The sequence below is a fragment of the Peromyscus californicus genome, unplaced genomic scaffold (genome assembly GCF_007827085.1).
Source record: "Peromyscus californicus insignis strain IS unplaced genomic scaffold, ASM782708v3 Scaffold_8__1_contigs__length_139910024, whole genome shotgun sequence".
NCBI lineage: Eukaryota > Metazoa > Chordata > Mammalia > Rodentia > Cricetidae > Peromyscus > Peromyscus californicus.
In genome coordinates, this window is record NW_026294606.1 from 133,239,148 (window position 1) to 133,251,044 (window position 11,897).

Consider the following 11,897-nt stretch of genomic DNA (forward strand, 5'->3'; position numbering starts at 1 on the left):
GGAAGAGGCTTGGGGGAGGTGGGCAGGTGTATACGCATATGGGGACATGGTGCCCGAGTGGCAGGAACTGTAGCAGACTGACGAGCACATGCCCAGGGAAGGAGACAGCCGCCACTGACTACAGCAGATTGCTGCCATGTGGGGAGGTGGGCCGGTGCTGCCTGCTCTTCCAAGTGTTCAGAAGAAGCTGGAAATAGGGCTTTCTCTTTGTGTGTGTGTGTGCGTGCGTGTGTGTGTGTGTGTGTGTGTGTGTGTGTGTGTGTGTGTATAAAATCTCTAATTTCCAAAATGCTGTTTGAAGTTTTTAAACCTATTGTGTGGAGCAGAACACACTAGCATGGCACCTGTCTGTGACCTACAACAAGAACGATCATGCAACATACTCACACCCCTCAAGACTTTAAGATCCCTGGGATATGCTCTCTTGGACAGCAGACTGTCTCCGATTTGTGCTCTGAACTATGACCCATTCAACATACAGAAAACCCAGTGTCAATTTGCTCTCGGTCATTTTGACCCACAGATTGCCTGTTGAGTGAATGACTAACAAACCTTCACAAAACACCTAGTCTCCCTTCAGTTTCACTGTCGGTCACTGTCAGAGGATTCCTTGTCCTTACCTTTGAGTAAAACCCTGTCATAATTCATACAGTTATTGCACAACTCAGATATGATTCCAGCCAAATCACATGCACAAAGGAACTCCTTCCTTTAGCAACAGCCTATTATAATAGTGTTGGCCTACAGAATAAATGTCAGTCCAGACCTACCATAATAGCCTCGTAAATGAACTTTACCATATTATATTGTTATTACTCACTCCACTAATGAGAGCTATGAAAAAAACAGGACAAAAATTAAAAACACAGAAACAGTCATAAAGTCTGAGGTCAGAATTTCGGCTAATCACAATCTAAGCATACAAACACATTTCCTATGCTTAACTGCATATTCTGCTTGCTTTACTCTATGTAGCAGGCACTCATTAGGCATGATTTTGTATATGCATATAATATTTACATGTATTTAAATGATCCTAATGATGACTCTGAAGACACGGAACTGTTATCACTAAAGATGAAGAAACTGGATGACAGAGAAGTTAAGTCACTTGTCCAAGGTCACACAGCTAGCCAGTAGCAGAGCTGGGATCTGAACAGCCCAGCATGAGAGAGCTTGTGCACTTGACCGCTACCCCGTGAACTTCAAAAGCACATGAGCCTTTTGTTTTTACTCCCACAGTGTACAGCAAGGCAAAGAGGCCCAAGTCACAGGGTATTTTCTCTCTCATTACAAAACAAGAGAAACCCACCACCAGTCTCCGTAACTTGAGAAAAATCTATCATCCTCCACAAGTACAGCAGCTTGTTTCAAAGGTTCAGATAAGTTGAGTACTGCTGATCAATCACGTAAAAGATCATTTTCGCCTGGCCTTCCTCAGCCCCCTTTGAAGGCCAGCTTCTTCAGAGATCCACACCTCTCTCCCACCTTTCTTTTGTTCCCTCACACCCCGCTTCTGATGGGGTGGAGCCACTTTTCTGACCTGTGTAGGAATTAGCAGGAAAAGGCAGAAGTTATTGGGGTTTGGTTTCACAAGCTCAGAGGCCTGAGTCTATTCCTTTCCTCGTAGAGAAATGGACTGGGTCTGCTTTTCCCTCCCCAACACTGGGAATTGAACCCAGGTCTGCATGCATGCCAGGCAAGCACTCCACCACTGAGCTACATCTTTAATTGCCTTGATTTTTCTTTAAAATAGAGGCAAAGGATAAATACCTGGTCATGTGAGAGTCACAGAGGCAGAACTTTGGTGGAAAAGGCTGTCTTTTTTTAATTAGAAGGGACTGAACAGTTGAAGAAAATATCCTTTTTAAGCACATAGGCACTTTTTCTTTTTAAACTATTTCTTTGTTTCTTTTTTTTTCTTTTTTTACTTTTTTTAGGCACTTGCATTTACTCTAACCCTGGGTCACCTTACATTTAATATAAGCCTAGGTCACTATTTGAAAAAGCAGCATCACTAACAGCCTCATTCTGACCTCAGACTACAGATGGGTATCACTGTGCACTTCATAAAGTTAGCCACGGTACAGTGTGCATCTGTGTGTGTGTGTGTGTGTGTGTGTGTGTGTGTGTGTGTGTGGCCGACTTTTAGAAAATAAACAGCAATATGCACCCATGTGGCCTAAGATTAGTATCAAAACAAAGTCTGACTGAAATCTACAAAGCGCCCTCGAATCTGCATCAGTTCTACCCAAGGTGGGTGACAAGAACCCTCAGACAGGTCCTCACTCCTACCCTACACTGTTCTCCAGTCATAAAAGCGTAATTTATAGACAGAGGGTAGAAACAGCAAACTCACCAACAGGAGGAAGGCAGTGACTAGGAACTTAGCCCACCAAGCATTCTCAGCTGTTTCCAAGTCTGTGCTTTGTGCATTATTTTCTTATAAAATATGACAGAAGGCGTCCGGCTACCCCTAGATGGTATGAATTACTAAGGTACACCTTCCAAAGAAGGAGGCATGGAAAGAGTGGGTGGGAGGACAGCAGCATTCACAAGACCGAACCCCAAAAATAGGTCTTTGATGGGTACATTACCAGGGCCAAAATAAGTAATGAAGTCAAAGGAACGCACGCACATGCACGCACACACACACACACACACACACGTTCTCTTACCATAACTAGACCCTGTCTGGATTTCTTTCCAATAAGTAAAAACCCAGGTTCTATTCCTTTACCACAAAAGCCCACAGCTTGTAAACTCTCACGTTAGAAATCCTTTAACATACCCAAAATTCTCATTTTGTAGGTCATACTATCATTACCTTGATGTGCCACCAGTCTGATTAAACTATAGACAATTACTAATCTATCACTCAGAATAGGAAGATCAGCACCCTCACATTGTTTGTGGTTGCCTCTCGGATCCTAGTACTCCACCGGAGATTTAACAATTGAGAATGGAGGACAGGGGATCCTTCAAAGGAGGGCTAAAGGATCTACTAACCTCATCAAAGTAATATGGCGCCAGTCAGCCCCTGCTGATGGCCTTGGTGACCAGTCATAGGCACTAAGCAAGCCTCACACAGTGCAGCAATGTGGGTATCTCCATTGTTTCCTTCAGACCTTGGGCTATATATAGGCTGAATCTTTGTATCCCTGGCCCTCTCCAAACAATTCCTGTATTGAAACTTCATCCCCAGTATGACAGTGTCAGGAGGAAGGTCTTTGTGGGGTGACTACGTCATAAGGGCACAACCATGACGAAAAGAGGCCTCAGGCAACTCAGTCACCTCTTCCACCACATGAGTACACCAGAAGGCACCACTGTTGGAGGAGAGATGGGAGTCTTTACCACAAACACTGAATCTGTGGTCACCTTGATTTTTAACTTTTTCAACCTCAACAACTATGAAAAAAAAATCATGTTATTTAATAAAGTATCTGACCAAAGTCATTTTGTTATAGTAATCCCAATCACCTAGGACACTGGCTCATCCAATCTACATGTGAGGGAACAGAGTTCGTACCATGGATGACCGAATTTTTTCCCTTTTGTAAAACTTCATGTGTCCAGACACAATCTGAACCTAAATTACTGGGATTATTAAATAAACTGGTTTGCCAACCCAGTCCAGTACCACATATTTCTAATCTAGCTTTATCTACAAATCCATGTTGATAGTAATTAATAAGACTCCTAATCTTTTGAACCAACTTTTGACCCCAGGAACCTGCCTGGGTATCCCGGTGCACTCTCCTCTGAGAACACAACTATGTCCGTCTGATTTTTGCACGTCCCTCCAAGCAGAGCTGCACCTCCCTGGGAACTCCCTAACAGAGCCCATTCAAAGATTCTCAACTACAAAATGTGCAGCGGCACTCAGGCGAGCAGAAAGCTGTCCAATTTAGACTTCTCCAGCGTGATGTATTAACGCTTTGTGCGAGAGGCTTGTCAACTCACACCAGCTGTGTCATCTCGAGAGCGAGATGGCAGCACAGATAAATTAAAAATCAATTTTTTTATTAGAAACTATTTTGAAGCATTAGAGGGAATGTGATCTTTGAGCCACCTTCTGTATTTTAACAGGAAGCCCCGCAATCGTCTTCTTGCTGTCTTAGGGATGCATGGGTGCCCCTTTGGGGGACAGAGAGCAATGGTCCCCAGAATCATTAGACTCCCCAGAATCATTAGATCTGTCTGACAAGAGCTGTAAAATACTTTGCTACTGCAGGCCGAAAAAGTTCCCCATGGGTTAAGTCAGATCATAGTGCCTGGTATTGCAAAAATTAGTAAGAAATAAAGGCAGAGTAAAGTTCCTTTCCTTTGACCAGAGAGAGAGAGAGAGAGAGAGAGAGAGAGAGAGAGAGAGAGAGAGAGAGAGAGAGAGACAGAGAAACTGACTCATAAAAGCATAAAAATAAAGGATCCAGTCGCTTTCCACTCATTTTGTTCCCCAGTTTTACTAGAGAGCAGCGTTTGCTACAGTTTTGTTAATGAAGAACACAGTAACCTGTTCCGATCTTAACCCACAACTGAGTAAACAATGAAACACTGGAATAACGAAACAACTCTTTTATTAACTTTTCCTTTGTCCTCCCCCTGGGGAGTAGGTACCAGGCAAAAATCCCCATGATAAATATGACGGAATCTAAACTCATATGTGTGGATGGGTAAATGGATGCTAACGGGACATTTTAAAGTGCTGGTTACCACCAGTAAGGGACATAGAGATGCAATAAACGCGTTAGAGCGACCTTCCTGATCCCTCCCTCTTAGCTTGAAAGATCCCAGTAGGCCACGCAGCTTCCCTCCCATCCTTTCTGAGACTAACAGAGCTGCCTAAGTTACACTGTTTGGGATTCTAATGAAGGTGAGTGCCTGGTTCATCTCAAAGGACCTCTAGGCCATTCTTCTGAAATGGCATTGGACTTTACTAATGAAAAAAGTTTTGTGAAGGAGCCATTGGTAGCAGCTGAGTCACATCTGAAATCCCAAAATGAAAATTGCTGCATTAAGCCAAAAAACAGAGGCCTTTATTTTTGAATAATAATCTTTAAATCCACCCCTCAAATATAATATAGACTTAACATCTTGGCTGAGCTGGTACCTCCAAGTTACTACAGCACTTCTCCGTGACATGTAGATATACGCCACTTTTTCTGTGTATGTATGAGGAGGCCCATGTAACACACACACACACACACACACACACACACACACACACACACACCACACTTCTGAGGCTCAGAAGAAAATGACTGTAGAATTTTAAATCAGAAACCCAAGGCTAAGGTTAGGGGTGTCAGGTTAAAGGCTCGCCCATCTCCAAAGCTAATTCGGTTCTGAACAGTCCCAGGGGTGTCTAGCTGAACAGAGGGAACCAGGAAACCTTAGCAGGCCCGAGCCCAGTCTGGGGAATTGCTAGTACTCCATGCCAGGAGCCAAGGCTCACCCCAGACTTGGTATCAGATAATACCAAGTGCTCGCCTGGATTTCCAGGACTAATCCACTCTAGGGTGGAACGTCCATCCCTGGTGTCTGCGCTGTCCAGTGGGAAGGCAGTGGGCTTTTCAGGGCCAGACTGTTCCTGGATAGTATTGTTTAATGTGAAAAAGAGACTCCACTCACAGAAAACACCTCTAAGCGGCAACGGTGCGTGCTCTAATTCCTCAGCCATACTGCTGGGGTACGAAGGAAAAGGGGGTGCTGGGGAAGTGGAGAGCACTTCAACTGTTCTATGAATTCTAACAGCACAGGTGTGTGAGTGTATGCACAAGTGTGTGTGTTGCACACACATGCTGCATTTCTTAAAGGTTTACAGATGCTTTCAGTTTTAAAATCAACATACAAATAGTGGCTTTAATAACTTCTGCATTTGCTCAAAGGGTTCTTGGGCTTTAGAAGCAATTTAAATTTCTCCAGTTCATTCATTAAGTCACCTCCTTGCCTCAGCCACCAGACACATCACTTTTTTTAGGGCCAACTTTTAAATCTGCCTCTATACAACCTCTTAAAACTCCAAGATGACTTCCACCATGCACTGTGACTCCCCGGACTCCACTGTACTGTACCCCTGATGCAGCACAGTTCTCCCAGGGAAGGGGCCCTTTTCTCACATATAAATAACAGTTCAGTATTGAAAACTAGGACGTAGATCTAGAACTATATTCTGTACTAGATGGAAATTAACATTCACTTTAACCAAGGCAGTACGCCATATCACTTTCAAATTCCTGGGATCCTCCCTGGGTTCTTAGCAAGCCCTGGGTTACTATGACTGACTTGCAAAATACACCATTTGCCCAGAAATTGCTCTTAGTCAAAATGTAAATTGCTTATAAAACACGTGTAAACCCTGCTTAGAAAAGGCAGCACATATCCTCAAAAAAAAAAAAAAAAAAATCCATTCAATGCAAAAAGAGGCGGAAACGCTTTACAAATTAAGGCTTCCCTTAAAAAGAAGGGGGGTGGGGGCAGGAACGTTTACTGTGCTTCCAAAAGTAAATTGCTTCTTACTTAGGTAAAAGTGGTTTAATGTGACTGCAAGAGAGAGGCGATTTTTTTTTAAGTGAGTAGATAACAGTATTCAATCAGAGAACGAAGAGGGAGCCCACTCTCAAATAACAACTTCATCAACAGGCAGCAACCCGCAAGAGAGGCCCACCAGACACCCGAGCTAAAATGGAGCCTGAATTTCCTCTCAGACTGAGGGTAGTCGCAGGAGGTCAGGGTCAAGGTCACCGTCAGGGCAGGCTGCAGCTGCCGACTGCACTGCACACCACGGAAGGGGCAGCGTTCCAGCAGCCTCAGCCGAAACAGATAAATCCCTTCTCCTCTCCCACCCTCCCTCTAACCCCGCCAACATTTTTTTTGAAGCAGGGGGAGAAGAGAAGAAAGGAAAATGACCAAGTAACCTCACCGCCCTGGTTTTCGCACACAAGCTCATCAGCTCCCAAAGTTGCCATCTAAGGGCAAGTTCGCAGAGAACACTGAAGCCCATTTTGTGCGAGCAGGGCAAGCCTCCCGCGGTGGTGCCCGCCCGGGACACCAGCCTCCCCTCCCTGCCCACGCGCGTCCGAGAAGAGGGGCGCCCGGGCCGGCCATGTGCACGCACACTTCCACCAACTGCTGCGAGTTTTCTGTGAATCGCGGCGCTGAGCCTCCCGCCTCGCCCGCCCTGACTGCGCCGCCTTCTCCTCCTCCTCCTCCTCCTCCTCCTCCTCGCACAAAATTTTCCTACACACGCAGCCGCCTGCGAGTGATTTTATGTGCATATATATTACATATGTGATATTATCCTCAGAACCTCTAGCGGGCAGGCGAAGAAAGGACTGCACGGGGGCATTTTTTTTTTTTTTTTTTCCTAAAGGAAGGGGAAAAAAAGCACAACCCGAGCCCAGTGCGTCGACTCCTTGGCGTACAGGGAAGGGGGAAGAAAAGAGGAATGTTTGCGGAGCGGACTGCCCGCGCGTGCCCTTGCTCGCCACTCCGGCCACGGCCCGGGTGCCTCCGCGCCCGCCCGGGCCGCAGCAGCCCCGCGGCCCCCTCGCGTGGGCACCGCCGCGGAGATTTCGCGAGGGGGAGATGGATCGCGCTCGCCCGTCTGCGGCGGAAACACACACGCTCACACACAACCCGAGACACCATAACCTTAACCCTTCCCCCACCCTCCGTGAACTTCAGGTGACCGACCACGTCGGCCTGACACCCGCGCGGGCGGGCGCTCCGGCTCCGCTCCCGCCCCCAGCCCGGGTTTTGCAGGATCGGGCTCCGAGCAGCGCCAAGCCGCCCCGGAGAGGGGAGCAGCGCAGGGGGGGAGGGGGGAGAGGAGAAACTGACCCTCCGTCTCCCCCGACCCCTCCCTCCGGCGCCTCCCGCGTCCCCTCCTCCCGCCACCCCGCCCCACGCCTTCTCCCCTGCCCCCTCTCCCCTGCATTCAAGGAGCCGGGCGGCCCCGGGGGGATATTTTTAGTTGCTTCTTTCTCCTTCACTTTTAGCTTCAGCAGCATCTCGGAACACTCCGAGCGGAGAGAGCTTGGGGGGGACGAGGGGGGAGCCCGAGAGGGAGTGGGGGAAAAGTTAAGAGTCTCGCAAAGAAAAGCGGGAGGGCGGCGCAGAGGGACCCGAGGCGCGGGTGGAGGAGGGGACGGGGACCCGGCCGGCCGCGCAGCCCGGCGCGAGTCTCCAGTTGGCGAGTGTGGCTACGGCCAGGAGGGCTGGGATGCACTTTAGTCGCGGACTCTGCTCGGGCTGCCCGGGGAGGGGGGTCCGCGAGCCCGCGTCGCCCCGGCTCCGTCTGCTCCGCCTGACCCCGCATTTTATTGCGGCCGGGAGCCCTGCTCCGCCCTCCCCTGGGCTCTGCAGGGACCTCGCGCGCCGCGCGCCGCCCTGGCTGCCTCGCCTCAGCCTCGGCGCGGCTCCCGCACCCCACATCCGCTCGGCTGCCCGGCCTCGCCCCCCGATCGGCCGCCCGCGCCCCCCGGCGCCCCCACACCCTCCTCGGCCGCCCCCGGCTCCCCCGCCGCCGCCGCCTCCACCTCCGCCTCCAGCTCCAGCCGCCCGCGGCTCCGCGGCCGACCCACCCCGGCGCAACCTTTAGCCGGAGACCGACCTCTCCGGTCCCCAGCCCGGCGGGCGGCCGCGCGCCCTCGCCCCGACACCCCCAATCGCCATGTCACGGCCCCGGCCCGGCGCGCGCCCCCGACCCCGCACCCTCGGGCACCGGGATCCACACGGAATTTCTTTTTTCAAGATTGCAACCTCTCCCACCTCCCCCCACCCGCGACAAAAACCCGGCATCCACACTACTCCCCTCCTCCCTCCTCTCGCCCCCTCCCCCGCAACCCGGAGTGAGGAGGGGGAGGGGGAGGGAAAGAGGGGAAAAGGCCCGATCTCAAGGAAAAAAAAAGAGGGGGGCGAGAGAAAGAAAGAAAAAGAGAGAGAGAGAATAGAAAGGGCACGGGGCTGATCATCACCAACATGGCTGCCTCGGCATAGACCTAAACGAGGAGTAACCCGGGCTGTGTCTTTGTCAGTTTCACCTCTGTAACCCTAAACTAATGCAGAAAACAACGGCCGAGGCTGCGGAGGGGAAAGAGGAGAGGGAGGGCGAGAAAATGGCACGAGAGGAGGTGGAGAAGGGATGACTTACGTGAGGGAAGGCGCTTGGGCTGCTCCTGCTTCCTCCTGGGCATTTTCCCCCTTTTCTCACATTCTCCTCCTCGGTTAATGTGAGATCAAATAAACCCCCGTGGGGGCAGACAGGCAGACACTGGCAGGAGCGGGGAGGTAGCTGGGGGGCGGGCAGGGGGAAACCCCTTCTCTCCGGTGTGTGCAATGGGATGAAGCTTGTTTCCTGGAGCCAGAAGAGGGGTTTTCTTCTTTTCTTTCCTTTCTTTCTTTCTTTTTTTTTCCTTTTTTTTTTTTTTTTAATTTTTTGGTCGTGCACCTGGCTTGTCCCCGAGCGTAATAGTCTTCAATGGAAACGGATCTAATAGGTGTGTGTGTGTCCTGTGCTCGCGTGTGATGGGAGGTATAAATAAATGAGCGCCGGTGCGGCGGTGTCTATGGCCGCGCGCTGTGTCTCCGAGCCCCTAACACTAATGTCGGGATCAAAGGGCAGCGGCGGCGGCAGCACAGCTCGCAGCTCGCTCTCTCGCTCTCCTCTCGCGCTCTCTCTCTCCCTGTCACACACACACTCACACACACACAGAGGCACAGACTGAGGGAGAGAGAGAGAGAGCTAGACACGCGCGCGCGCACACACACACACACACACACACACACACACACACACACACACACACACACACACACACACACACACAGCAAAGAGGAAGGTGCCCTAAGGCTCTCAGGGCGGACTCTGCCTCGCATTTACAACTGCTCTGTCTGGAACGAATGGGGGGCGCGCGTGCGGGGGTGGGATGGACTTCTTCAAATTTATCCCGCTAGTCGCCCAATCAAGGGGGGGGGTGAAAAAGTCCCCCCCCCCGCTCTTGAAACATTATTTTACAGATTTTTTTTTAAGGAAATAGGTTGCACTAACCACTTTCTTTTGTGTATTAAACTACATTTGACTCTGTGTATAAAATTCTTCAGGCTTTTGTCACTGAAAGATTCACTCTCTCACCCCATCACCTTGAGGTTACAGACTCACATACTCTCTTAAAACTGTCCAAAGGAAATCTTTTTGTTTTTTTTAAAGATAGCATATGGCAAGATCAGTAGGTGAGTGGAATGAATGTCCAATTTTGGAGGGTCCGGTTGAGTTTACACTTGAAAACTCCCCTAAATGAAAATTACAGGTCCTTGGCCAAGAAAGAGGGAAAATAAGATTAGGTCTCTCCTGAGGGTTGACTTAACTGCTACGTGATATTCCTACAGTGCACACAGCGATCTTAACTTCTGAAATTTACCCCCCACCCCAGAACACAGGTAGCTGAAGTTTGCCCGGAAGCAATTCCAGTGTGCAGTTTGAGCTCACTACAGCAGTTTTCATTAAGCGATATACTTTCATGACTTTACAAATCACACATCTTGCTTCAAAGAGACACATAAAGGGAAAACAGAAAAGGATGGTTCTCCACACAAAAGGTACTCAGTGGAAAGAACAGTTCTTTCTCTGACTGTAAGCCATTTGGATAAAAGTTCACTGAGAGGTTGTTAATGATTTAAAACTCCAAAATCTGCTACTATAATTGAAGTAAAAAATTAGTCTGAAGAAGAGTTATTTCATAAAACTCTTTGTAAGGGGAAACTTTGAACTTGGTGGAATACATTATATGTCATGAGTCAGAGCTAAAAAATAAAAAGGTGCATTATTTAAACTACATCTTCCCTTTGAGCTTAAAAAAAAGCTCTTGACTCATCATCTTATTATGTTAAATATTTTCCTACCAATTTTTAAATAGATGTTTTCATCAAAGAGGGTGGAGTCATAGTGAAGAGATAGAACATTAAAATGGCACGCCATAAGTTGACATGAATCGCTGATGGAACTTAGGAGTCTCTAGTGGTGTTAAAGAGAGCCACGGTGGTTACGTTAGGTACAACCCTTTAACAGTGGTAACGGCTAGTACTGTTTTCATTAGGAAACTGTAAAGGGGACTGTGTCTCCCAAAAGAGGGCTTTCATTAATAATGAACTCCCAGGATGAACCCCTCCTTGTTAATGCCTACTAACATATCAAGCACCCTAATGCTAAGTGATGTTATCTAAAGCGAGGCTTAACTGCCTGCTAAAATGAGTACAATATAAAACAACTGAGTTTAAACTGGAGCATCAACCTTAAACCAATTCAAAAAAAAATTTTTTTTTAATAATAGTTAAAATCAGACATGCTGACCAACGCCTTTGATCCCAGCACTAGGGAGGCCGTGACTGGCAGGTCTCTGTGCGCTTGAAGCCAGCTTGGTCTACAGAGCAAGCTCTAGGCTAGCCAGGGCTACACAGTGAGACTCTGTCTCAAAATAAGAAAAACAAACAAACAAAAAGAGGCAATTAAATTTCCCTTTCAACTCAGATCAAATCCGACTGGCCGTGACTTGGACTTGAAATCCACATATGAATGATAAACTGAAGTCCGTCCATTCTGGGCAGAATGTAGTGGGCTCTTCACACCTACCAAGCGGTAAACACAATGGTAGGACACCCGACCACAGCTCCCTCAGAACCTTTCCCTAGGATGTTAGGATCACGACAGCAAATAGACACGGCACCACCTTTTCCTGCAACTGCGATGACTCCTCATGGTACTTACTACACTGTAATTGAAAACACACTTTGGGGCCTTCCTCCATCCAAGCTGAGTACGTTTCCTGCGACCTTTTAAAGGCATGCAGGCAAATGCTTTCGACTTTTAATTATATAGGTGTTTCATCAGCAGCCAA

The 11,897-nt window shown here is 48.4% G+C and overlaps 1 protein-coding gene across 2 annotated transcripts in view; it reads right to left on the reverse strand.

Moving 5' to 3' along the window:
• Window positions 1-9,768, reverse strand: part of Znf827 (zinc finger protein 827) — a 179,695-nt gene extending 169,927 nt beyond the window's left edge. The window contains exon 1 of one of the 2 annotated variants that reach the window (XM_052728181.1): window positions 9,158-9,768. In XM_052728181.1, the coding sequence (XP_052584141.1) occupies window positions 9,158-9,200 (43 nt within the window). In that variant the 5' untranslated portion in view covers window positions 9,201-9,768. Of the gene's footprint in view, window positions 1-6,925; window positions 7,102-9,157 lie in introns of those variants that run through there. The other variant, XM_052728180.1, reaches the window with a different exon arrangement.
• Window positions 9,769-11,897: the final 2,129 nt, after the last annotated feature.